Source organism: Chiloscyllium punctatum, chromosome 11 (genome assembly GCF_047496795.1).
Source record: "Chiloscyllium punctatum isolate Juve2018m chromosome 11, sChiPun1.3, whole genome shotgun sequence".
Lineage (NCBI taxonomy): Eukaryota > Metazoa > Chordata > Chondrichthyes > Orectolobiformes > Hemiscylliidae > Chiloscyllium > Chiloscyllium punctatum.
The window spans coordinates 23,471,255-23,497,380 of NC_092749.1; the positions used below are offsets into that span (position 1 = coordinate 23,471,255).

The 26,126-nt window shown below is 43.7% G+C and overlaps 1 protein-coding gene across 1 annotated transcript in view; it reads right to left on the minus strand.

Moving 5' to 3' along the window:
- The window catches only part of crim1 (cysteine rich transmembrane BMP regulator 1 (chordin-like)), a 211,218-nt gene that overhangs the window by 36,319 nt on the left and 148,773 nt on the right, over nt 1-26,126 (minus strand). Inside the window, exons 8-10 of the mRNA XM_072580500.1 lie at nt 17,065-17,193; nt 7,650-7,806; nt 1,125-1,246 (exon numbers count right to left, since the gene is read on the minus strand). Coding sequence (XP_072436601.1) covers nt 1,125-1,246; nt 7,650-7,806; nt 17,065-17,193 — 408 coding nt within the window. The remainder of the gene's footprint in view (nt 1-1,124; nt 1,247-7,649; nt 7,807-17,064; nt 17,194-26,126) is intronic.

Below are 26,126 nucleotides of genomic sequence, written 5' to 3' on the forward strand. Positions count from 1 at the left end.
TTAAATTAAATTTGGCACTCTGGACCTTACTGAGTGACTGACTCCCATTCCTTCAGTACATGAAGTCCCAGCTAATAAGTAACAACATAATAGCAAAATTCCTTTACTTTTGCAGTAGCAAAGAAATGGAATGCACCTATGCAAAGTGCAGAGTCCAGACATTTCAGCAAACAAGTTAGGGGTGGTGTTAGGAGAGTTGGTAATGTGGCTGCTCCATTTGGCTACATGATTTGCGAACAATCAGTGGAGGTTGAAGAGACATAAAAGTGCGAGTACGTTCAACTTTGGTGACTGTCTCACGTTGCTGTATTAACTGGCAGAACAGGCTTGATGGCTGAACTAGGTAAAAACAAGGACTGCAGATGCTGGAAACCAGAGTCTAGATTAGAGTGGTGCTGGAAAAGCACAGCAGTTCAGGCAGCATCTGAGGAGCAGGAAAATCGATGTTTCGGGCAAAAGCCTGATGAAGGGCTTTCGCCCGAAACATCGATTTTCCTGCTCCTCGGATGCTGCCTGACCTGCTGTGCTTTTCCAGCACCACTCTGATCTTGATGGCTGAACTGCATACTCCTGTTCCTATGCTACCACCATCCCATGCATCCAGCCCTGAATATTTCATAGTTGCTGCTCTCACAAGTGCTGAGCCACATGAAGGCTGCCTTGGGTTGTGGTACTGTCACTGAGCAGGCCTCGGATGCAGCAGAAGGTGAATTAGGATTTGTCTGAAAAAGCCTGCTATTTACTCAGCAAGCCCACAAACTCAAAATAAAACCTTTGAATCAGCATATAATCAGTCAACAGAATTCTTATCCCTTCCACTTACCTGCGTGCCAAAGCACCTCGTCAGAGACTGTCTGTGAAACATAAAGGATACCTTTCCTGTACGAGTGATTAGTCAATTTGCTCCTCTTCGCTTAAGGGAGTTGAATAGGATCAAAGCCCTTTCAGGAAAGGTGCCTTTGCTAAAGATGACTATCTTAATTAACAGGAGAACAGACACTACAATTTTCCTTGGGCCTCAGCGAAATGAGATTCACATTTGCTTGTGATAATTATTATCGTCTTCTTTAAGCTCAGCGCACCATCAGCTCAACATGCCAGGTAAAACCAATTAGCTTCCTTACCCTTGCACTTGCAGATAAGACAGCCATAAATGTCTTGCTCGAATCCCATTGGACAATACTTGTCACACGGCCGCTCAGGGCACTTCTTGCAGCGACAGATATCGCAGCTATGTTTGTTCTTCCTGTTTTTAAAGGAGAAGGTATTGAATAAAGTCATTCCCAACACGCAAGGCTGCCCATTGCGACGATTTAAGGAATACGCACATCTTACAAATCAGTCTGGCGACTTGCATTTTGGACTTATATTTGGAACGTTTTGCTCTGCGAGAAGCTCAGATACAAAGCTGTTTGTATTCCAGCTGCTGTTACTGGGATTCTGGCCAAGTAAAAGGTGGAAGGGGAAGATGTGTCCACTGGGAATGTGCTGACCTCATTCTGCCTGGAGGAATCCCGGGACACAATGAGGCAACAGGCAGCTTCCTGACCATGTGGTTGGTTTGTTCAATCTCAGCTGCAAGAGTCAATGGGGAGGTGGTGAATGAAGCCCCGCAACTAACTAAAAACAAAAGGGGAGGAAACAGAGAGTGTGAAAGCCCAGCAGGCCATTCGGTCTATCAATTGTGTCCATGCAGACTCTTTGACAGAGCTATTGAAGTAGTTGCACTCCCTGACCCTTTCCTTCAGGGCTACAGGTGTTTCCTTTTCATTTTCAAGCATCTGTCCAATCCCCTTTCATAGTTACTACTGAGTCTGCTTCCAATGTACTTCCAGCCAGTGTGTTCCCGTGCAACAACTCACTGGACAGTAAAAACTTCCTCATCTCCCATTTGCTGATTGTCCTGGATCTCTATTGAATGGTTCCCGAGTTGCCAAGCCTCTCCACCTTGCTATTTTGTTTTCCTCCTTTAAGTCGCTCCTTAAAATCGACCTCTTTGACCCAAGTTTTCGGTCAGATGTCTCAATCTCTCCTCAGGTAGCTCATATTTTGTTGTCTACTGACTCAGCAAAGCACCTTGTGATGTTTCATGAAGTAAAAGGCACTCTCCAAACTTAAGTTGTTGTTGGTGTTTTCTTCCTACCTATCTTTTCAAAGCCCCTTCATTGCTCATGTACAGAAGAGTACAGAAAAGGCCCTTTGGCCCATCAGATCTTCACCCACATAAACACTACCATGAAATCTACACTCGTCCCAATTTCCAGGGCCTGGCCCACAGCCTTGAATGTTTTGACAAGTACTTTTTAAAGTTTGTATGGTGTCCTGTCTCAAGGACCCTCCTAGGCAGTGCATTCCAGATTCCTACCAGCCTCTGAGTGAAAAACATTTTCTTCAAATCCCTTTTAAATCTCCTGCCTTTCACCTTAAAATTATGCCCCCTCGTCATTGACCTTTTGATTAAGGGGAACAATTGCTTCCTGTTCCCCCTGTCCATGTCCATCGTAACCTTACACACCTCTATCAGGTGCCCCCATACCAGCCTTCTCTGCTCAATGAAAACATCCCGAGCTTGTCCAGCCTCTCGTCATAGCTACACTGCAAAACCCTAGGTAGCATCTTGGTGAATCTCCTTTGCACCCTCTTTAATGCAATCACACCTTCCTATCATGTGGTGACCAGAAACAAGACCATAAGATGTAGGAGCAGAATTCTGCCAATCATGGCTGATATGTTTTTCAATCCTATTCTCCTGCTTTCTCCCATAACCCTTGATCCCCTTTCCAATCAATAATCTATCTATCTGTCTTAAATACACTCAATGTCCTGGCCTTCACTGCCCTGTGCAGTAATAAATTGCACAGATTATCCACCCTCTAGCTGAAGAGATCTTCCTCATCTCCGCTGTGAGAGCATGCAGTACTCTGTACTCCAGCTGTAGCCTAACCAAAGACTAACTAGGTTGAAGTGGGTTCTGCAGATGCTGGAGATTAGAGTCAAGATTAGAGTGGTGCTGGCTCAGCCTCACCCCCTCCCATTTATCTCTCAAACCTGAGGCTCCCTTCCTCATTCCTGATTTTTGCCCGAAACGTCGATTTTCCTGCTCCTCGGATGCTGCCCGACTTGCTGTACTTTTCCAGCACCACTCTAATACTAACCAAAGACCAATACAACTTGCTCTTATGATCTATGCCACAAATGATAAAGTCATACTTTTAAACACCTCTCTTAAATCTCTCCCTAGGAAACAATTCAGATAAAAATTTACTTAGCTTGGTTGGTATAAAGCCTCACACAAGCGTTTAAGAACCGGAAATTGTAAGTAGTGGAGGAAATTTCATTTATTTAAAAATGGGAAATAAACAAAATATTAACTAATTTGGAGAAACTAGAGAGGAAAGTTTTAAAGGGGACCTGAGGGACAACCTTTTCACACAGAGGGTGGTGTGTGTCTGGAATGAGTACTAGTTCAGTTTAAGATGTCTGGTCGGCATGGTTGAGTTGGACTGTAAGGTCTGTTTCCGTGCTGTATGACTCTGATTTGCAACATCAGTACCCCTTAAATGCTTTTATTTAATCTGAAAGAATAGGTTTGATTTTGGCAAGATTTTCCTTCCAGGTTTAATAAGACCAATTGGAGGAGTTACTGATTATATCAGCATAAACGAAATGGATTTATGTCAATATAGAAGTTGTAATTGCATTAATAATGTGAAAATACTTAAGTGATTGTGTCATTTCAACTAGGGGATTGGGTAACTCAAGGGTACAGGCTAGCTCAATTGGATGTAAAATCACACCGAATAGCATGGGTGCGATTCCTTTACTGGTTGAAGGTCATGCCTTCCCAACTGTGTCCCTTGCCTGTGGTGTAGTGAACCTCAGGTTTAAGCCACCACCATCGTCTCACTGCTGACAGAGTAGCCCTATGGTCTTCTGAGACTACGGTGACCTCACATTTCAACTGCATTTGCTGATCTGACTCTCACAGGCAGACTCAAACTTTTCAGAGCAGATCCTCTCTACTTCAGTCTAAATGGAGAATTTGGCCAAGGGTCTCACTCTTAATTGGTGTGGCATGAGAGTCACAGGTTAGGCCAACATCTACTGCCAGGAGAAAATGAGGATTGCAGATGCTGGAGATCAGAGTCAAAATGTGTGGCACTGGAAAAGCACAACAGGTCACGCAGCATCTGAGAGACATTTCGGGCATAAGCCCTTCATCAGGAATCAGCATTTTACTTCTCTTGGGCAGGTGGTGGTGAGCTGTCTTGGTGAACAATTGCAGTCCATGTGGTGATGGGAACATTCAGAGTGCTATCTTTATGCTTCTGTGTATAGAAGCTTGGCTTGCTTGGCCATTTCAGAGAGTGTTTTAAGAGTCAACCTCATTGCTGCAGTTCTGGGGTTATATGTTGGCCACACTGGTACAGGAGGGCAGATTAAGGAACCAGCTAATTTTTTGCTTGGTTCCATGAACATTATTAGTTAGAAAGCAATTTATTCCAGATTTTTGAATTATTGCCTTTATGATATCCCAGAAGCCTTGGTGGGATTTGAACTTGTGACTGAGTATTTGTTGGCCCTCAGGATTAGTAACCCAGTAAACATGACCAATATACTACTGTCCTTCTGATCACATTCCAGTGAGCCCATGCAAAAGCAGAAGTGTGTATGCTGATATAGGAGAGAGCATGATTAGGCTTGATTGCAATGGCATCAACAGATGTGCAGCATGCCAACATGCCATTCTTGGAAATGACTGGATTGCTGTAAACAGCACGCTTTTCTCAGAGAAGGCTGTATCGCACAACTGTCCCCTGTCTCAGGCTTCTACTCCCGTATCTGTGAATCTTAACTTCTCCCTGAATCACAGACGTTCACTTCAACATTCAGATGTTATCAAACCACTGCTTGCGATCGCAGTGTTGATAGCAGTAATGTCTGCTAAAATGTTTTGCTTTCTTTTGCAGATCCAATGGAATCCAAAATATTCAACAAAAAATCTTTCCACCTCATTGAGAAAAGAGAAATGTTCTTGTGATGGTTCAGTGAGTAAATGTACAACATGGTGTGGCGCGGATCTTTCCAGACCAGGCAAGTCCCAGGTTTCATCCCTGCTGTACACTCAGTGAGCTAATTATATCTGGGACACCAATAACACGTGGATTTGAAGATATTACAGAGCAATAGTAAAGAGCCAGGAGCTTGTTACAGGTCAGTAACACTTAGCTTGGGGCATGTTGAAGGCAATACTTGCTACACCATAATAACAGTGGATCATGCTGTAGTGAGACGTTTGCTTCATGTAACACTTTGGGAAAGTGGCACATACAGTCATAGAGATATACAGCATGGAAACAGACCCTTCAGCCCAACCTGTCCATGCCGACTAGATATCCTAAACTGATCTAGTACCATTTACCAACGCTTGGCCCATATCCCTCTAAACCATTCCCATTTACACACCAAGATGCCTTTTGGAAGTTGTAGTTGTACCAGCCTCCATCACTTCCTCTGGCAGCCCATTCCATATGCGTACCACCCTCTGTGTGAAAGGTTGCCCCTCAGGTCCCTCTGAAATCTTTCCTCTCTCACCTAAAACTTGAGCCCTCGAGATTTGGACTCCCCTACCCTGGCAAAAAGTACTTGTTTATTCACTCTATCCATCATCTCATGAATTTATAAACCGCTATGAGGTCACCCCTCAGCCTTCATCTTAAAGTTAATTATGGATCTCCCAGAGCATGGCTGACAGTAGTAATAACAACAACAATGTGTATTTATTTATGTGGCGCCTTTTAATAATGGATTTAATGAGGCAGTTCACAAGAGTGTTCTGAAATAAAGTATGGCACTGAGTGACTCAATGAAATGTGAGGCCAGATGACCAAAAACTTGGTTAATGGGAGAACATTGAGATGGAGAGACCGAAAGGTTTTATAGAGGGAATTCCGGATCTTAAGGTCTAGTCAACTGAAAGCACAGATGGAATGGTTAAAATTTGGGATGTTCAAGAGGCCAGAAGCAGAGGAGATTAAATTAAATGTCTCAGAGGCTTATGAGGCTGTACTCCATTCGAAAACATGACTGAGAGTTTTTAAATTAACAGCTCGATTGACTTGGTCAATGTAGGTCAGCGAACACTGGGCTGATGGGGGAAACAGGACTTGCTGCGAGCTATGTCACTGGCAACAAAGGTTTGGAAAGCCTGAAGTTGATGGAATGTGGGAGACAATCCGGGAGTGCACTGGAGTGGTCAAGCCGAGAGGTAGCAAAGTCTTTCATCCGCAGATGAGTTGAGGTGGGGGTCAAGGCTACGCAGATTTATGGAGGTGGGAATACTCGACAACATTTAATGCAGGCTGGCAGTGGTCTCACTGACATTGGACAGCCAGTGCTTTGCTGCTTTTCAGGAAGGCTTGGCATAGGTAGGCACTTAACAAGGCAGCAATGGGCCTGATCCTCAGAGTGATAGCTCCCCCACTCCCAGAGGCGAGGTCTGCCTAGCAAACTTCTGGCAGTTCTTCACTGGGTAGCAGCTGGTAATATACTCTCCCAATGTCCAAAATCACTGAGGAACTGGAGCCACAGATGATAGCATGGGGGAGGGAAGTGGGGCAGCCATGGTGAAAGACCCCCCTTCCCCTTCCCCCATCTCTGTCGCACCATTTCAAATGTCATCTCCCTCGGTCACGCCCCCACTGGCTACCCCGCTGGACAAGCCGGACAGAGCTTGTTTCTCAGGTGTCCAGCATGGCAAATCCCTGGCCTGTTGCTGGGGGAGCAATGGCAGTGAAGGGTGAGGCCCTGAGGCAGGTTATAGATGTCCCCAGAACAACCTGGATGAAGAGACTAGGGGTGGGAAGTTCCCAGCCAATGAAATGCTTCCCTGGGATGCAAACCTGTCTCCGGGGAGGGGCATTAAATTCCTCTCTCTCAAATAGCACACACAGTTTTACTACCATTACATTCTGGATCGTACAATGTCTTTCCTGTCAGCTGAGATGGAATTGTGTTTTTGTTACATTCACAAACTCCAAATACTCTAAATACAGTAGCTTGAGACAAATAGTAGAAGCAGGTTTAGGAGATGGAAGAGGCCAGAAAGAAATGACTACTTTTTAAAAAAAGACATAACACTTACTTTCGACATATACATTCAACTTTAACCACAGTTCCATCTTTCTACGTCTAATTTGTTGACGTTTAGTGAAAATAAGCCGATTGATTCTGAGTGTGATCTTCAATTCCATGTGTGAGCTGAGTTCCAGAGGGCACCCAGCACTTACAGGGCTCTGTGGATCAGTACATATAAAACAGAGCTAGCTTTGACACTGGGGAAAGCTGAAGAAGGGGGAATTGTTAAGATGCGGGAGATACAAAACGTAATTGAAAATCACTGCAAATTTATTTAAGAGACTCCAAATGGATTTCAGTTTTAGAAACTGAAACAGGCAAGTTCACCCTAATTTGTGGACCATTACAAATTGGGAAATTGTGTAGCAATGTCTGAAGGACAGATTGTACAACATGTGGCCAGTCTGAAGGCATTGATGTCAATTAATTAATTAATTAATGCCATTAATGCCCAAACTCTGTAATGATCAGTGCAGACAGGTTAACATCACTAAGAAAGTAGCTGCACTTACATGTATCCGAAAGGACAGTATTTGTCACAGACCACAGGCTTGCATTTCTTTGGCCGTGTGCGGCACTGACAGATTTCACAGCCGTGTACATCAGTCTGCAGGCCAAATGGACAGTCCAGGCCACAGCCCGATATGAGCCCTGTGCACAGCTCTTCTCCTGGGGAAAGAAAAAATACCAAAGTCACCTTAGAGTCTGCACTATCGAGATGCAGCTGAAAGAAAGAGCTGAAAACAAATTTGCACGGTGCCTTTCACCACCTCAGGACTCTTGCAGTAGGATCTGTAGCCACCACTGGGGGCAGCCATCATTCCACTAGTGCCATATTGGCACCATTCCACCTCAGGGCCCTTTAACTATTGGTGGAATGGGGTGTGGGCAGCAGGGCTACTGTACCCAAGAAACAGGGATTCAATTAAAATCCATAAAGGTCTGCTGTCTGCAGCCAAATGCATCCTGCTGCTTGGTCAGTGCTGGAAAGCCTCCTATTGGCCCTTCAACTTTGGGGAGGTGTCCACTATCCCCGAACTGGATGGCGAGCCCTCCCTCCAGCCACCAACTGGTCCATTTCAGGGACAATCTGTTGTTATTATGGAACAATGTGTTCTGTCATTTGGCAGCGTATCCTTACGAAACTAGATCTGGTGGGCCACTAAAAGCTCCAACTGGTGTCCACCTGTATTTTGAAAAAGGAAAAAGGTTCTCTTGGTTTGGAATCCCACCTGCCCACACGGTCACTTGAGTGGGGGAGGGGCTGGTGCCTAGTCTTGTGAAGTTGTAATTCCAGAAAGTTGTGCATGTCCCATAGCAGTAAATGAACTACTTTCAAAGGTTTTCCATCTTGTGCTGGGAATGATGGCCAGACTCTTTGAATCAGCAAAGTCCCACAGATAGCAACTGGTAATCTGTGCTGCTGGCCTTGGTCTAGGGACTAACGTTGGCTAAACATGGGGAGAACTGACTGCACTCTTTGCAAAGAGTGGGATTGGGTATTTTGAGCTGATGGGTCTCCCATTTCATTTCTGTGGCTGACCTACACAATGATCTTTCCCCTGATCATCCCTGCAAGGTTTCTTGCCAACCCTTCACTGAACAAACTACACCATTAATGTTAAACACTCATGATGTGGGAACACAGCAGAGCAGCCGCACTGTGTTCCACCTTGTCAGATAGCTGATGTACTGATCCATTGTGGAATAGAGACCTGTCACCCCTTTCACTGAGAAGGAGAAGGTCAGGCTGGTGAGTAGGTGCAGCCTCCAAGTCACACACCCTTCTGACTTGAACTGATTATGCCATTAATTTCTCAGTTTATGGTCAAAGTCCTGGAACTTGCTCTCCCGTATACCAGTGTACCTATACCACACAGACATCAGTGATTCAAGAAGTCAGCTCACAATCACCTTTTTGAGGGCATGTAGGAATAAGCAATAAATGCCACCTTGCCAGTGACATACACATCTCATGTATGAATGATACAGCAATATGTGAATGCAATGCTTTGCTTTTTAGATTCCCTACAGTGTGGAAACAGGCCCTTCAACCCAACCAGTCCACACTGACCCTCCGAACAGTAACCCACCCAGACCCATTTCCCTTGACTAATGCCCCTAACACTATGGGCAATTTAGTATGGCCAATTCACCGAACCTGCACATCCTTGGACTGTGGGAGGAAACCAGAGCACCCAGAGGAAACCCACGCAGACACGGGGACAATGTGCAAACTCCACACAGACAGTTGCCCAAGGCTGGAATTGAACCCGGGTCCCTGGTGCTATGAGGCAGCAATGCTCACCACTGAACCACTCTGCTGAACAGAATAAAGCTATTTCCTAATTTGGCTGACATTTTGGTTGTAGAATGATACCTTTTTGTTCGCAGCAGAGAGTGGCGGGAGCTGGGCGGAAGTTCAGGTGGAGCGTAAAGCCGGTCGGGAAGGTAAGTGATTGCTATTAGAGTGGGTGTGTTCTAAACCTCAGGTCCTACAAAGTAGGGTCTCCCTCCCTCCCTCCTCCTCTAACCTTAATTAAGAGTCCACAGACTTGCCACAAAAAGAGGGTTTAAGGAAGTTTGGATTGAAGAGTGAGGTTTCAGCTCAGGCGTCTTTGACAAGGAGGTTGAGTGAAGTGAATACGCCACAGTTGAAGAGGGTGAAGACATGACTGCCCAGCTGGTTCAGTGCGCTACATGCTTGATGTGGGAGGTCAACGACTCTGGTGTGTCTGGCTCGTATATGTGTGGAAAGTGTGTGCACATTCAGCTATTGACCGAGCATATTGCAGCGCTGATGAAAGAACTCGAGGACTGAGAGAACGAGATCTTTCTGGACAAGACCTTCAGCGAGGTTATTACACCAATCATGCCAGAAGAGAGCAGACGATGAGGAAGGCAGAGAGGAGACAGGTGCAAGAGACCCTGGGGGAAGTACCTGTCAGGAACAAGTTGAAGCTTTTGGAAACAGTAGAGATTGAGGACACTGCCAGTTCGCAAGGTGGCCAGGTCTGTCAATCAAAAGTTGGTGCAGAGGCAGAGCGGAAGAGTCTGACATCGCACAGAGCCGTGGTAATTGGGGACTGCATCGTGAGAGGAACTGATCGGGGTTTTTGTGGCAGCAGACGGGATTTAAGGATGGTGTGTTGCCTTCCTGGTGCCAGGGTGAAAGACATCGCTGACAGAGTGCAGGACATCCTCAAGGACGAGGGTGAAGAGCCAGAGGTGGTGGTACATGTCGGCACAAATGATGTCGGGAAGAAGAGGAGGAACATACTACAGCGGGACTTCGGAGAACTAGGAAGAAGGCGGAAAAGCAGGACGTCCAAGGTGGTTATCTCCGGTTTGCTTCCAGTTCCTCAGGCAGGTGTGGCCAGAAACAGGGAGATAATGGATTTGAACGTGTGGTTGGGGAACTGGTGCAGGAAGCAAGGATTTAAGTTCTTGGATCACTGAGGTAGATTTTGTGGAAAGCATAAATTCTACAAGAGAGACGGTTTGCACCTTAATAGGTTAGGGACCAGCATTCTGGCAGGCAGGTTTTCTACTGCAACACCACTACATTTAAACTAAGTAGCGGGGGGGGAGGGGACAAACTGGATGTTTAAAAAGGAAATTGAAGGGAAAGTTAGAACAAGAGAAGTCAAGAAAGACAACTGTATCAATGAGGCAGAAAACTCGGAAAGGGATCATGCTGTAAGGTTGAGTGAAATAGGGGTTGATTGGAAGGGTGAGAGCAGTAACAAATTAAAAATACTATACATGAATGCACGAAGCATTGGAAATAAGATGGATGAGCTTGAGGCTCTTTTGGAAATTGGCAGATACGAAATTGTGGGGATAACTGAGACGTGGCTTCAAGTGGACAGGGCCTGGGAAATGAATATTCAAGGCTACACGTGCTATCGTAAGAACAGACTGACGGGCAGAGGGGGTGGGGTGGCCTTGTTGGTAAGGGAGGATATTCAGTCCCTTGCACGGAGGGACCTAGAGTCAGGGGATGTAGAGTCAGTGTGGATAGAGCTGCGAAATACTAAGGGTAAAAAGACCCTCTTGGGAGTCATCTATAGGCCCCCAAACAGTAGTCTGGATGTCGGATGTAAGTTGAATCAGGAGCTGAAATTGGCCTGTCTCAAAGATGTTACAACAGTTGTTATGGGGGATTTTAACATGCAGGTAGACTGGGAGAATCAGGATGGTATTGGATCTCAAGAAAGAGACTTTGTGGAGTGCCTCAGAGATGGATTCTTAGAGCAGCTGGTGCTGGAGCCGACCAGGGAGAAGGCAATGCTGGATCTGGTATTGTGTAACGAACCAGAATTGATCAGAGACCTCGAAGTGAAGGAGCCATTGGGAAGTAGTGACCATAATACATTAAGCTTCAATCTGCAATTTGAGAGGGAGAGGGTACAGTCAGAAGTGACAGGACTTCTGTTGAATAAAGGGAACTATGGAGCTATGAGGGAGGAGCTGGCCAAAGTTCAATGGTGCAATACCTTAGCAGGGATGACTGTGGAGGAACAATGGCGGATATTTCTGTGTATAATGCAGAAGTTGCAGGATCAGTTCATTCCAAAAAGGAAGAAAGATCCCAGGAGGAGGCGTGGGTGGCCGTGGCTGACGAGGGAAGTTAAGAAACATATAAAGTTAAAAGAGAAAAAGTATAACATAGCAAAGATAAGTGGGAAAACTGAGGACTGGGAAGCTTTTAAAGACCAACAGAGGATTACTAAGAAGGAAATACGCAGAGGAAAAATGAGGTACGAAGGTAAACTGGCCAATAATATAAAGGAGGATAGTAAAAGCTTTTTTAGGTATGTGCAAGGCAAAAAAATGGTTTGGACTAAAATTGGGCCCTTGAAGACAGAAACAGGGGAATATATTACGGGGAACAAAGAAATGGCAGAAGAATTAAATGGGTACTTCAGATCTGTGTTCACTGGGGAAGTCACAAGCAATCTCCCTGAGGTAACAGTGGCTGAAGGACCTGAATTTAAGGGAATCTATATTTGCCAGGATTTGGTGTTGGGGAGACGGTTAGGTCTGAAGGTTGATAAGTCTCCGGGGCCTGATGGTCTACATCCCAGGGTACTGAAGGAGGTGGCTCGGGAAATCGTGGATGCATTGGTGATTATTTTCTAGAGTTCAATAGATTCAGGGTCTGTTCCTGAGGATTGGAGGGTGGCTAATGTTATACCACTTTTTAAGAAAGGTGGGAGAGAGAAAGCAGGAAATTATAGACCAGTTAGTCTGACCTCAGTGGTGGGAAAGATGCTGGAGTCTATTATAAAGGATGAAATTACGGCACATCTGGATAGTAGTAACAGGATAGGTCAGTCAGCATGGATTTATGAAGGGGAAATCATGCTTGACTAATCTTCTGGAATTTTTTGAGGATGTAACTCTGAAGATGGACGAGGGAGATTCAGTAGATGTAGTGTACCTGGACTTTCAGAAAGCTTTTGATAAAGTCCCACATAGGAGGTTAGTGAGTAAGATTAGGGCGCATGGTATTGGGGGCAAAGTACTAGGTTGGATTGAAAATTGGTTGGCTGATAGCAAACAAAGGGTAGTGATAAACGGCTCCATTTCTGAATGGCAGGCAGTGACCAGTGGGGTACCGCAGGGATCCGTGCTGGGACTGCAGCTTTTTACAATATATGTTAATGATATAGAAGATGGTATCAGCAATAACATTAGCAAATTTGCTGATGATACAAAGCTGGGTGGCAGGGCGAAATGTGATGAGGATGTTAAGAGATTACAGGGTGACCTGGACAAGTTAGGTGAGTGGGCAGATGCATGGCAGATGCAGTTTAATGTGGATTAATGTATGGTTATCCACTTTGGTGGCAAGAACAGAAAGGCAGATTACTACCTCAATGGAATCAATTTAGGTAAAGGAGCAGTACAGAGAGATCTGGGTGTTCTTGTACGCCAGTCAATGAAGGCAAGCATGCAGGTACAGCAGGTAGTGAAGAAGGCTAATAGCATGCTGGCCTTCATAACAAGAGGAATTGAGTATAGAAGCAAAGAGGTACTTCTGCAGCTGTACAGGGTCCTGGTGAGACCACACCTGGAGTACTGTGTGCAGTTCTGGTCTCCAAATTTGAGAAAAGACATTCTGGCTATTGAGGGAGTGCAGCGTAGGTTCACGAGGTCAATTCCTGGAATGGCGGGATTACCTTACACTGAAAGACTGAAGCGACTGGGCTTGTATACCCTTGAGTTTAGAAGACTGAGAGGGGATCTGATTGAGACAAGTAAGATTATGAAAGGATTGGACACTCTGGCAGCAGGAAACATGTTTCAGTTGATGGGTGAGTGCCGAACCAGAGGACACAGCTTAAAAATACGGGGTAGACCATTTAGGACAGAGATGAGGAGAAACGTCTTCACCAAGAGAGTGGTGGCTGTGTGGAATGCTCTGCCCTAGAGGGCAGTGGAGGCCCAGTCTCTGGATTCATTTAAGAAAGAGTTGGATAGAGCTCTCAAAGATAGTGGAATCAAGGGTTATGAAGATAAGGCAGGAAGAGGATACTGATTAGGAATGATCAGCCATGATCATATTGAATGGTGGTGCAGGCTAGAAGGGCTGAATGGCCTATTCCTGCACCTATTGTCTATTGTCTACAGGGTAGAAGATACACAGCACCAACAATTACACATCTTTTACCATGGAGAATGACACCAGGAGCAACCCTGATATCACCAACACCAACAGGTTCCTCTTTCTGTGATGCAGCCTGGAATTCCCCATCTAAAACGATCACAGAAACAGCATCCTCCTATGTTCTGCAGCAGATCAATGGGAAATCTCACCAACACCCGATCAGGACTTGAGATAGCTAACACAAAATCCGGGAGTAGATCTTTTAAATAAAAAGAGTTCGTCCTTTCTGAAGGAGGGTCACTGGATTCAAAACGTTAGCTCTGCTTTCTCTCCACAGTTGCTGTTAGACCTATTGAGTTTCTTCAGGAATTTCTGGTTTTGTTTTGGATTTCCAGCATCCGAAGGTCTTTGGCTTTTGTTTTATCCATCCTTTCTCTAGCTTGTCTCTTTCACCAAATGCTGACATCCTGACTTACCACGCTCATCTTTCTGAATCACCATCGTACAAAGTGATGTCAGGAATTGGCTGCTTACCTTCAACAGCTTATTCACTTTAAGGATTCGAAAAATAGACTCCTTTCGACTGTACAGTCTCAATGGTCGGGCAAATATGTTAAACATACTAAAGGATTTTTTTTGAAAAAAGAAAAAATAACGCACCTTTGATCATTTAGTTATAGCCCCGACCCAAATGTTTATAATGATTCTGCTTTTAACGACCTGCCAACAGGCCAATTAGCAAAATACACAGTGGGAAGACACATTTTCCATAACAATGTGGCAAATGGAATTTTTATTGGCTCTTTGAAGCTGGCTCATCGTACAAAAACATTCCAGCTTTGGGTAATGTGCAACCTGAAAAGCAGTTATTATCCTCTGTTTGCAGGAAGGAGAGGCAGGACTAAACACGACAAGAAAAAAAAAGCCTGAGGTGGGGGTGGGTTTTCAGGAAAAGTGCTCCTTTCTCTATAAATTAACAGTGGAAGAAAAGCCAACAGCTTCTCTTTAGCAAGTTTGTGAAATATTTAATCAGCTTCCATGTGCTCCTGGAACTACTGGAGCAGTTCTTGTGTGTGTTTACATTGTGGAGGTGAATGTTTCCTCTATATTTTTTCACACTTCCTCTTGCCTTGCCAAAACTCTATGCAGGCACATTGACCAGCTTCCAATATCTGTCCCTGTGATCATGCATGCTGTGTCAACAAGGTGTTTGACCACAAGGGCAGTGCCCTAGTTGAACTCAATGGCTTTCTTATCCAGCTGTGCTCTGGGTTGGTTTATTACCATATGAAGCAGCAACTTGGCACAACGGTCTCCTCCCTTGCAGAGAGAGCTAGGAACCAATTGCAGCACCGCTACTGGGGTCAACCAAGGTGAAGCATTTCAATCAGAAGAACACAGAAAGACAACACAAAAGTAGGGGTGGTGTTGGAACAGATAGATCTGGGTGAATATATGCAGAGATCACTGAAGGTAGCAGGACAGGTGGAGACAGCAGTTAAGAAAGCATGCAGTCTCCTCAGCTTTATTAACAGGGGCATAGAGTACCAGAGCAAAGAGACGATGTTGAACTTGAATAAGACATTTGTTAGATGTCAGCAGGCATATGGTTGTACAAATGCAGGAGCAACCTTATAGTAAGGATGTGAATGCATTGGAAAGAGTGCAGAAGCAATTTACAAGATAGGCTCCAGGACTGAGAAACTTCAGCTATGTGGATAATTCGAAGAAATTGTTATCCTTCGAGAGAAGAAGGCTGAGAGGAGAGATATGATAAAGGTTTTAAAAATCCTGAGGGAGCTTGATAGGGGAGATTAGGAGAAACTGCCACACTCTTACAAAGACCAGGACCCAGAAGGCACGGATTTGAAGTAATTTGCAAAAGAAGCAAATGTGAGGTTAGAAAATACTTTTTTCACAGGGAGTTGTAAGGTGTGGTACGCACTGCCTGGATGTATGGTGGAGGCAGGTTCAAGTGAGATATTCAAGAGGACCTTGGATGATCATCTGGAGAGGAACAATGTGTAAGGCTGGATGTAAGTTTGCTCAGTGAGCTACAAACCTTCTCAAAACTCGCTAATGTATAAAGCTATTGGGGAAAAAAACAGGAAAGTGGGACTAGCTAATAGTCTGTGCAGACAGAATGGGCTAATGGTCTCCTTCAATATTGCAATACTTCTGTGCTTCTGAGTTAATGTAAAATAGGGGGTTGAGCTTGCGAGTGCCATCGTTTCACAGTTACTCATTGGGTAAATCACTGAATCATTTCAGAATCCTGTTTTGCTCTTTCTTCTCACAATTCTTTTGATGCTTTGCTTCTCCTTAATTGTTGAAAGGGACAAGTTGGACTCTTGTTGTGCAGGCACTACTATAGATCTTCAATTCTCCTAACAGCACAGAAACCCAGAGTAACCCCTCCTCCCTGATAAGTTGATGCTCTGACCTAATCAGGAGAGTTCCCTAGAGAGGCTCCATTGTACAGTAGAAAGCTATGAAAATATTGACTATACTAAAAAAAAAGTACTCCATTGGCTGAAAAGTGCTTTGCAGAGTCTGAAGTTTGTGGTAAGGTAATTACTTATAATCAATGAAGAGCTATATGAATCTCCTTCGATCAGACAGAAACAATTGCTTATGTACAGCCTGAAGAACACCACTTGCCAAGTATGAGGCAAGAGGCTATATAAATGCAAGATCTTTCTGACCTTGAGAGTCACGATAGCCTCCTAGTATCAGACACCAGGAATGCAAACACAGGCACTCAGGGGCACATGGGATATTTCCTGTTGGTGCTTGTCACCTGTGCAGCAGGGCAAAGAGGCTCAACATTTACTTTTCGCTTTCAAAGCATAAATACACGGAATGACGCACATGGAAGAGCTGCAGTTCCTTTCAATCAGATTACATGAAGGAACACCAATGGAAAATGAGAAAAAGGAAGCATTTTCCTGGCTCTGGGCCAGGCAATTGTGTTTTCTAAAAAAAAAGTGTATTTCCCCCCTAGACTGAATCCAGGCGGCAAAACTGTTATAAATTCAAAATGTCATGGATAACACTGCAATATGATAAATACTTCCACTTGTGTGGCTGCCATAACCTACTTGTGAATCATTTGCATCAACCTCACTTCTGGAGATATTTATCATATCACACAGCAGGAAGTCCTATTTATAAAGCTTTTCAGTAGTTTCAGGTGGTAATGCTGACTAATCCAGGCCTTGTTGCTATGTGTGGCACATGCAGACACACATGCAGCTAAGTGACTCAAACAGCACACAGATGTTAAGCAGAATGACAAAAGCAGTACTCACTGGTTTTGCACTGACACGTGTGGCATCCAATGTGGTCCAGCTTGAAGCCATAGATACAATCTCTTTCAGTCAGGGTGCAGTTGATCAGCAGCTCGCATGTCGGGGGCCCAATGGTGATGTATGTTGGCTCTGCAGCAATGAAGGAAAGGCAGATTAGAGAGAGAGAGAGAGAGAAAGAGAGACGACAGAGAGTCGGGGAAGGATTGTTGGAAAATCTCAAGTAGATCACTCTTCTTCATAGCCAGCTTGGGTTATTTGGCATAGCTCAAACTCTGGGATCAGAAAGTTTCAGGTTCAAACAGATAATTTAGGCTTTGCAGCATTAAAGCAAAGCTATATTGCTTGAGGCAATTTTTGGGATGAGATGTTAAAGAGATGAGATGAGGTGTTACTTGCTTGCACCGGTGGTTCTTAACGATTCCGAAGAGAGCAGGGATGTTCCTCAATATCAGCAATGCAACCTCAACACCAACATCCATGAGATAACCCAGTCATCTCACTGCCTGCTTATGGGCTATTTCTGGAGCAGAATGCTTTTGTATCTACCTGCAACAATCACTGCTCTTTGAAACTAATTAACTGCATAAAGTACTTTGATACATTTCAAAATGATAAAACTATCAGTGAAAGTTTTTTGAAAGTTTAATTGCATTTACACTCACTTAAGATAACAAGCCAATATTCTGTAAAGATGCATAATTTATTCGGAAGCACTTCTTTTCACACTGTGTCTGAGTTATTTATCTCGAACATTTAATACTAATTTTTCACTACTTCCATTTGTGGAGGCCTATTCTTTGCTCATTTCTACAGCTGACTATACACAGACTGTATAATTGGGCTCCAAGCGAGGAAGAGCAAAGATCTCCATTCAAATATTTTGATTTTGGAAGTTTCCCTTCACTGTTCGTACGTTTCTGGTAACCATTTGATTATACTCTTGTTATAGTGCCTTCTGGAACTGTTTAACCTAATTTCAGGTTTGTTCAAGATCACTGAGTCTGTCTGTTATTGCATGATTCCTGATGCAATTAGAGTCATGGAGATGTACAACTCGGAAACAGACCCTTCGGTCCAACCTGTCCATACCGACCAGATATCCCAATCCAATCTAACCCATTTGCCAGCACCCGGCCCATATCCCTCCAAACCCTTCCTATTCATATACCCATCCAGATGCCTTTTCAATGTTGTATTTGTACCAGTCTCCACCACTTCCTCTGGCAGTTCATTCCATACACGTACCATGTGAAGAAGTTGCCCCTTAAGTCCCTTTTATATCTTTCCCCTCTCACCCTAAACCTATGCCCTCTAGTTCTGGACTCCCCCACCCCAGGGAAAAGACTTTGTCTATTTATCCTATCCATGCCCCCCCATGATTTTATAAACCTCTATAAGGTCACCTCTCAGCCTTCGATGCTCCAGAGAAAACAGCCCCAGCCTGTTCAGCCTTTACCTGTACCTCAAATCCTCCAACCCTTGCAACATCCTTGTAAATCCTTTCTGAACCCTTTCAAGTTTCATAACATCCTTCTGATAGGAAGGAGACCAAACCTGCACGCAATATTCCAACAGTGGCCTAACCAATGTCCTATACAGCCGCAACATGACCTCCCAACTCCTGTACTCAATACTCTGATCAATAAAGGAAAGCATACCAAAAGCCTTCTTCACTATCCTATCTACCTGCGACTCCACTTTCAAGGAGCTGTGAACCTGTACTCCAAGGTCTCTTTGTTTAGCAACACTCCCTAGGGCCTTACCATTAGGTGTATAAGTCCTGCTAAGATTTGCTTTCCCAAAATGCAGCACCTCACATTTATCTGAATTAAACTCCATCTGCCACCCCTCAGCCCACGGGCCCATCTGACCAAGATCCCTTTGTAATCTAAGGTAATCTTCGCTGTCCACCACACCTCTAATTTTGGTGTCATCTGCAAACTTGCTTAACTATATATCTTATGCTCACATCCAAACTATTTATGTAAATGATGAAAAGTACAGGACCCAGCACCGATCCTTGTGGCACTCCACTGGTCACAGGCCTCCAGGCTGAAAAACAAGCCTCCACCACCACCCTCTACCTTCGAGTCTGTTCTGTATTCAAATGGCTAGTTCTCCCTGTACTCCATGAGATCTAACCTTGCTAATCAGTCTCCCATGTGGAACCTTGTCAAAAGCCTCACTGAAGTCATATAGATCACGTCCACTGCTCTGACCTCATCAATCCTCTTTGTTACTTCTTCAAAAAACTCCATCAAGTTTGTGAGACATGATTTCCCACACACAAAGCCATGTTGACTATCCCTAATCAGTCCTTGCTTTTCCAAATATGTGTAAATCCTGTCCCTCCAACAACTTGCCCACCACCAATGTCAGGCTCACCGATCTATTGTTCCCTGATTTGTCCTTACCACCCTTCTTAAACAGTGGCACTATGTTAGCCAATCTCCAGTCTTCCGGCACCTCACCTGTGACTATCGATGATACAAATATCTCAGCAAGGGGCCCAGCAATCACTTCTCTAGCTTCCCGCAGAGTTCTAGGGTACACCTGATCAGGTCCTGGGGATTTATCCACTTTTATGTATTTGTCTGCATTAATTTTACAGATTGCTTCGTGGACACGAATGGGTTAATTTGTAACATTTCTGGTAGTCAAATAGCTTACTGTAATCTACAAATGAAGCACAGTCATGTTCAGAGGTTAAGGAAATTAATAAAAGCATACATTGCCTTGCCTCTTGTTTCCCTAGCTTTTTGTGGGATGCTGACCACATGGATTGACTGTCACATTTGACAACACTTACTGCACTCTATCAGGAATTCATCATGTTAAGTGCTTTGAGCTATTTTCACATGAAATGATATTTTACTAAAGCTGGAACAATAATATTCATTTGCCCAGGGTGCAGGCGATTTGTCAAATCGACAAACAATGGGCTGAATTAAACTTAAGTTGATTGAAAGGAACTACCTATACATATGAAACGAAGCAGAAATGGTTTGTTATAACTATTTTTGGCAGAAATACAAAAGAAATAGAGTTCAGAAGATATTTTTACATAAACATTATTGGTTACATTGATGAAGCTAAAACAGATCAGCCATGATCTAATTGAATGTTATACACTAACGATCTGGAACGAAGGAATTGAGGGCTTTGTTGCTAAGTTTGCAGATGACACAAAGATAGGTGGAGGGATGTGTATTGTTGAGGGAGGCTGCAAATAGATTTGGACAGGCTCGGAGAATTGGTCAAAGTAGTGGTCAGTTGGGATATAACGTTGGAAAGTGTGAGATTACGCACTTCGATCGGAAGAATAGAGGTGTCAACTATTTTCTAAATGTGGAAAGGCTATAGAAATCTGAAACACCAATGGACTTATAAATCCTAGCTCAAGATTCTCTTAAGGTTATCATGCACGTTTAGTTGGCAGTTTGGAAGGCAAATTTTAGCAAATCCAATTTTAGCAAAATTCCGAGAGGGCTAGAATACAAGAGGAGGGATGTACTGCTGAGGCTGTCTAAGGCTCTGGTCAGACTGCATTTGGAATACTGTGAACAGTTTTGGCCCTGTATCTAAGGAAGGATGTGCTGGCCATGAAGAGGATCCAGAGATGGTTGATGAGAATGATCCCAGAGATCAAGAGCTTGTTATATGAGGAGAAGTTGAGGAATATGGGTCTGTACATGATGGAGTTTAGGAGAATGGGGGCGATCTAATTGAAACTTACAGAATACTGAAATGCCTGGATTGAGAAGCTGTTTCTGCTAGTAGGATAGACTAGGACCTGAGGGCACAGTCACAGAGTGAAGGGACAACTGTTTAGAACTGAGATGAAGAAGAATTTCTTCAGTTGCAGGGTGGTGAATCTGCAGAACACGTTGCCACAGAAGGCTATGGAGGTCACGTCATTGAGTATCTTTAAGACAGAGATAGATAGATTCTTCATTAGTAAGGGAATCAAAAGTTATGGGTGGAAGGCAGGAGAATGGAACTGTGGAACATATCAACCATGATCAAGTGGTATAGTGGACTTGATGGTCGAATGGCCAAATTTTGTTTATATATCTTATTATCTTGCAAATGTGGAACAGGCTCAAGGAGCTGTTGAATAGCCTCCCCTCTTGTCCCATCAGTATATAGTGCCTGTGCTGCTTTCACCTCATGAACTGGGTGTTAATAATGGCTCAGTTGATATCATTTTAACCTCTGGACATGCTCCACGTACTAGTCCAAGACTTGACGCTGTTGCTCCCAAGGAAGCGTAGCATTGCTGAAGGTGTTGTCTTTTAGATGAAATATTAAACCAAGACTCCATCTGCACACTAAGGTTCACACAAGAAAATCCCATGGCACTATTTTGAAAAAGACATTTATGGTAATTCCCAATATCATGGCAAATATTTATCTCTTAATCAACATCACAAAATTGACGACTGTCTGTCATATTCACATTGATATATGTGGAAGTTTGCTGCACTACCAACAGTGCAACATTTCAAATTCTATAAGGTCCTTTGGGATCTGTTGAGGTTATGATAACTGCTATATAAATGTAGGTCTTTGCTTCTGAACTGTGCATTCCTTCTGCACTCAGAGACCTCGCTGATGAGAACCAAACTTCTCACTTGATGAGAAATTCATGAGTTTTGCTCGATTCCCAGAGGGTTTATGAACATACAAACAAGCGTAGACCATTTGGGCCTTCAAATTTGTTCCATCGTTCATTAAGATCACGGATTGTAATCTCAATTGTACATTTCTGTGTATCCTGATAACCTCTCAGGCCCTTAGTGACCAAGAATTGATCCATCGCTGCTTTGAAAATATTTAAAGATCCTGCATCCGCTGTCTTTTAAGGAAGAGAATTCAAAGAAAAAAAATGTTTCCTCATCTCCGTTTTAAATGGGCAGCTCCTCATTTTTTAACTATGACCATTCACTCTAGATTCTTCCACAAGAGAAAACATCTTTCAAGATCCACCCAGTCAAGTGCCCCCATTGGAACATATAACATATGTAACATATGTTTCAATTAGGTCTTTTCTGAACTCCAGAGGATACAGGCCTTGCCTGTCTCGCCTTTCCTCATAAGGCAATCTGCTCATTCCAGGCACTGGTCTAGTAAAGCTTCTCTGAACCACTTCCAATGCATTAACATCCCTCTGTAAGTACAGTGAGCAGTACTATATAGAGTTCTCCAGTATGGCCTGCATAAATGAAGCATAACCTCAATACTCTTGAATTCAATTCCCCTCACAATAAAATCTGAATTCTGTTAGCTTTCCTGATTTCTTGCTGTACTTGCATACTAACCTTTTCGTTCAAGTATTCAACGCTACCCCATGTGAGGACATCTTGTGGTGCAGTGCTCTGACACTGCCTCTGAGTGCAAAGCTTCAGGTGTGCATCTTATCCTAGAACTTAAACACATGCACCAACATGTTCAAGAATAGCTTCTTCCCTGCTGTCATTAGACCTCTGAATGGACCTCTCAAATTGCAAATCTAATGTTGATCTTGCTTTTCGGGCACTGTCTTTGCAGCCGTAACTTTGTATTCCTTGCTCTGTTCAATTACCCTATGATCTTTGCAGGTTATAATCTGCCTGTACTGCACGTAAAACAAAACCTTTCACTGTACTTAGGTACATGTTAAAATGATAAATCAAATCGAATCAAGGAAGGTGCATTCGTAATGTGGCCAAAAAGGTTGTGTGTCAATCTCTCAAACCTTTCAAGGACGCCATGGTGAAAGCGGAAGAGATTCTTGGTCAGTCACACGATGGAAAGAACATCATAGAGTCTCTAATATTGATACCTATAACTCCAGATTATAACAGGCACATGAGAACAGCATGTTGCTACACAACTCAAACCTCCTGGGACAGTGAACAGTCAAACACCAGCAGCTACACCAGACGACCCCATGGCACTGCAGTGGTGTGAAGTTTAATAAAAGTACACTCAGAATATGCAGATGGGGCTGGGCTGCTGTGCAAATAAACAAAGGAAAAGAGAGGGAGTGGGGGAATGAAAAAAAACCCACAAGTGGCTGAGACATTATGAGTCTTTTGGAATCGTGTCAAGCCCTGTGAGAGTGATGCGAATTCAAGTCAAATCTGATTTAAAAATTAACTGGACTTTATTCCACTTAGCCAAACAAATTGATTGAATTGTCCGGATCCTTTCTTTTTTATGACTGCACTGTGGGTAAACCTGCCAAAACCTCAGAGCAAAGAGCATATTTCACATTTCAAGCTGAACTGAATGGCCATTTACTGTGGAAGGAATGTCTCCTGGACAGAAACTCATGGGGGCCAAAGTGTCAAAGGTGACAGGCGCAGCCCATTCATCACTAACCAACTACGGTTAGGCAGGAGCATTGCGGTTTCAGCATGAGATTAACAAAGAATTTTACAAAACAAAGTGACTGCTGGTGCACCTGGTTACAGTCAAAAAATGCCATTTAGTTAGTCTGCAGCGGGTCAATGATGGATTGTTTGAAAATGCTGACTTTTATTCACACGCAAGGCTTCCATCGTGGTTTAAGATGGTAATTGACTGGGTTCAGTCACTATCCAGCAGACTCATCATTGTGAGAGAATGATACTGGGTTAAACTCGGAATCCAAAAGCTGCACTGGTTTTAAACAGACCCACCCTCGAGGTAAATTCCATTGTTATAGTGAATGGGGCACTTGGCAGTTTTATGTAGGTGAGTCTAATGAGGTTTTAGTTAGAGAATGTTACTTGTGATGCTGTTCAGCAGAGGTTCATGAGACACAATGAAAGAACCCTGATTAATCCACCCACTTGGAATCATACAGAGGAGCAGGAGAGAGAGGAAGACAGAACTTTCACACCAGAAACTACCACCGCTAATGTAATATGGGGAAAAGCAACAGTTAATTTCTGTGCAGCAATGGAATAATCTGCTCTAGTGATGTTTATTGAGGGATCAATTGTGGTCATGGTACTGGAAAGTATAAATAGAAGCAAATTATTGCAGACTGGAGTTTGGAAATTAAAAAACAGCAAGTGCTGGAGAAACTCAGCAGGTGTGGCAGCATCTGTGGAGAGAGAAACAGAGTTAATGTTTTGAGTCCAGTTATGACTGAGGAGTTCCGATGAAGAGTCATAGCAGACACAAACTGTTAACTCTGTTTCTCTCTCTTTCCACAGACGCTGCCAGACCTGCTGCTGAATTCCTCCGGCATTTTCTGTTTTAATTACTGGGAGAACTCCCTGGATCATCTTTGAAAGGTGCCATTTAATATTTCCTCTCCACCTAAGAGGCTAAATGCAACCTTGGTTTTAATATCTCATTCAAAAGAGTAGATCCTACCCAACTGAAAAAAAAATCATTTTGATTAAAGTTCATCAACATGATACATTAGTTCTGTTTCTCTCTGCACAGAAGCTGCCTGATCAGCTGAGAATTTCCAGTTTTTACTGCAGCATTTCAACATGTGCAGTACTGTACTTTTGTGTTTGGGCTGGGCAGAACCAAAGATGCAACAAGTTTGTATTGAATTGTCTGGTAGGATGGAACAGATGCTACTCACTTCCTGGCTTCTGCTGTTTCTATTTCTTAAAAATGGCTCAATGGGAGCAGTATGTACACTCCACTAGTATAAAAGTGAAATCTGATCAGTCAACCACTGAGGAAGAGGCTATTCTGTAGGTCTTTGAGTGAATCCAGTCCCCCAATAGGTGGCACTGTTTCACACTTAGCACTAACATCCTAACTCTCAGATAGGCCCAATTTTAACTTATAGACAGTTAAAATTAGACCCATGTTTAAATCCACTTTGAGTGGGGGCCAATTGATCCTGTTGTCAACTGACGTTTGAGGACTTTGCACGCGATCTTCAGAATTCTAAATAAAGGATTCTCTAGGTTCAGTTAAGAATGTGCTTCAGAAGCCCTTATTACCTAAAATGGACATTGTTGATAATGAGTTAACTTAGCTTTTATTGTGACTGCAATCAGAGCTAAGTGGATCACATTGAGCATGAGATCCTTCATTGGGGCTGTTAATTGGGGCCAATCAGAGAGCCCTGGCTGACAGATACAGACAGAAGATTCAGAAGGTCTCCTCAGTCTAGGGACCAGATCTGAGCTGCCTGGTCAGAGCCCATGTAAATAAAGGGTGACTTGGTGACAGGATACCAAGTGCAATTATTTCAGTTATACAGACCATTCTGCAAAAGCAGAAATGTCACTCAGACATGTGGCTTATTTACAATTTGATAATTCGTTTCCTCCCGTGGGTTAAGGCCAATAGCCAAGTTACTAATAATTGCTTTTACTGGGGGAGGAATGTCCATGCTCCTACACACACATCAGCTGGGCAGTATGTTTACAAAAAAATAAAAGGCATTAGAAATTTTACATTGACAACTTAAGAACAGCTTTGAAAGAGACCAGAGGACTGAGTCTTAATAAGTCTCTTGGCTGTAGAATAGTGTGGAGCTTGTTCAGAGAAAGGGAGGGTTGTAAAATATAAATAAAACTGCAGGCAGGAGAGTGGAAAGAAACGCCATCTGAAACTCTTGCACAACTTTCCATTTCATTCCTGGGAAACATTCCATCAGCTTTCCTGCCTCTCATGTGTAACATTCTTTCCATTTCTTCAGATATCGGAGTATTTACCACACCACTCTAATCGGACTGTAGTATCCCAGGTATCTGGAATTCTTTGGCAAGAGCTCCTCTCATTGTGCAAAGGCCTCTCTCGGCCTTGATTGTTTTCAGTCAGTGGATGGTTCCAGTTCAAGGTCAAAGGCAGTCTGGGCTGCTCGCGGTTGCCATGGAAACTTAAAGCAGGTGTCGAGCTTGAAGCTTATGCTGGGGAGAGGGGGGAGAGTGGGGTTTGATGCTGAGGCTAGAAAATGGAGAAGCAGTTGATACCCACCAGCACCCCCACCTCAGCTGAAAAAAAGCCCTTGTTCTGCACTGTCCAAATAACTCCAGGCCAGAGCCTGGGTTTCACAGTGTCGAATAATCCTCTGCAGTGCATCTGCAGCAGCTGTGAGTTGCGACGGGGACTCAGTC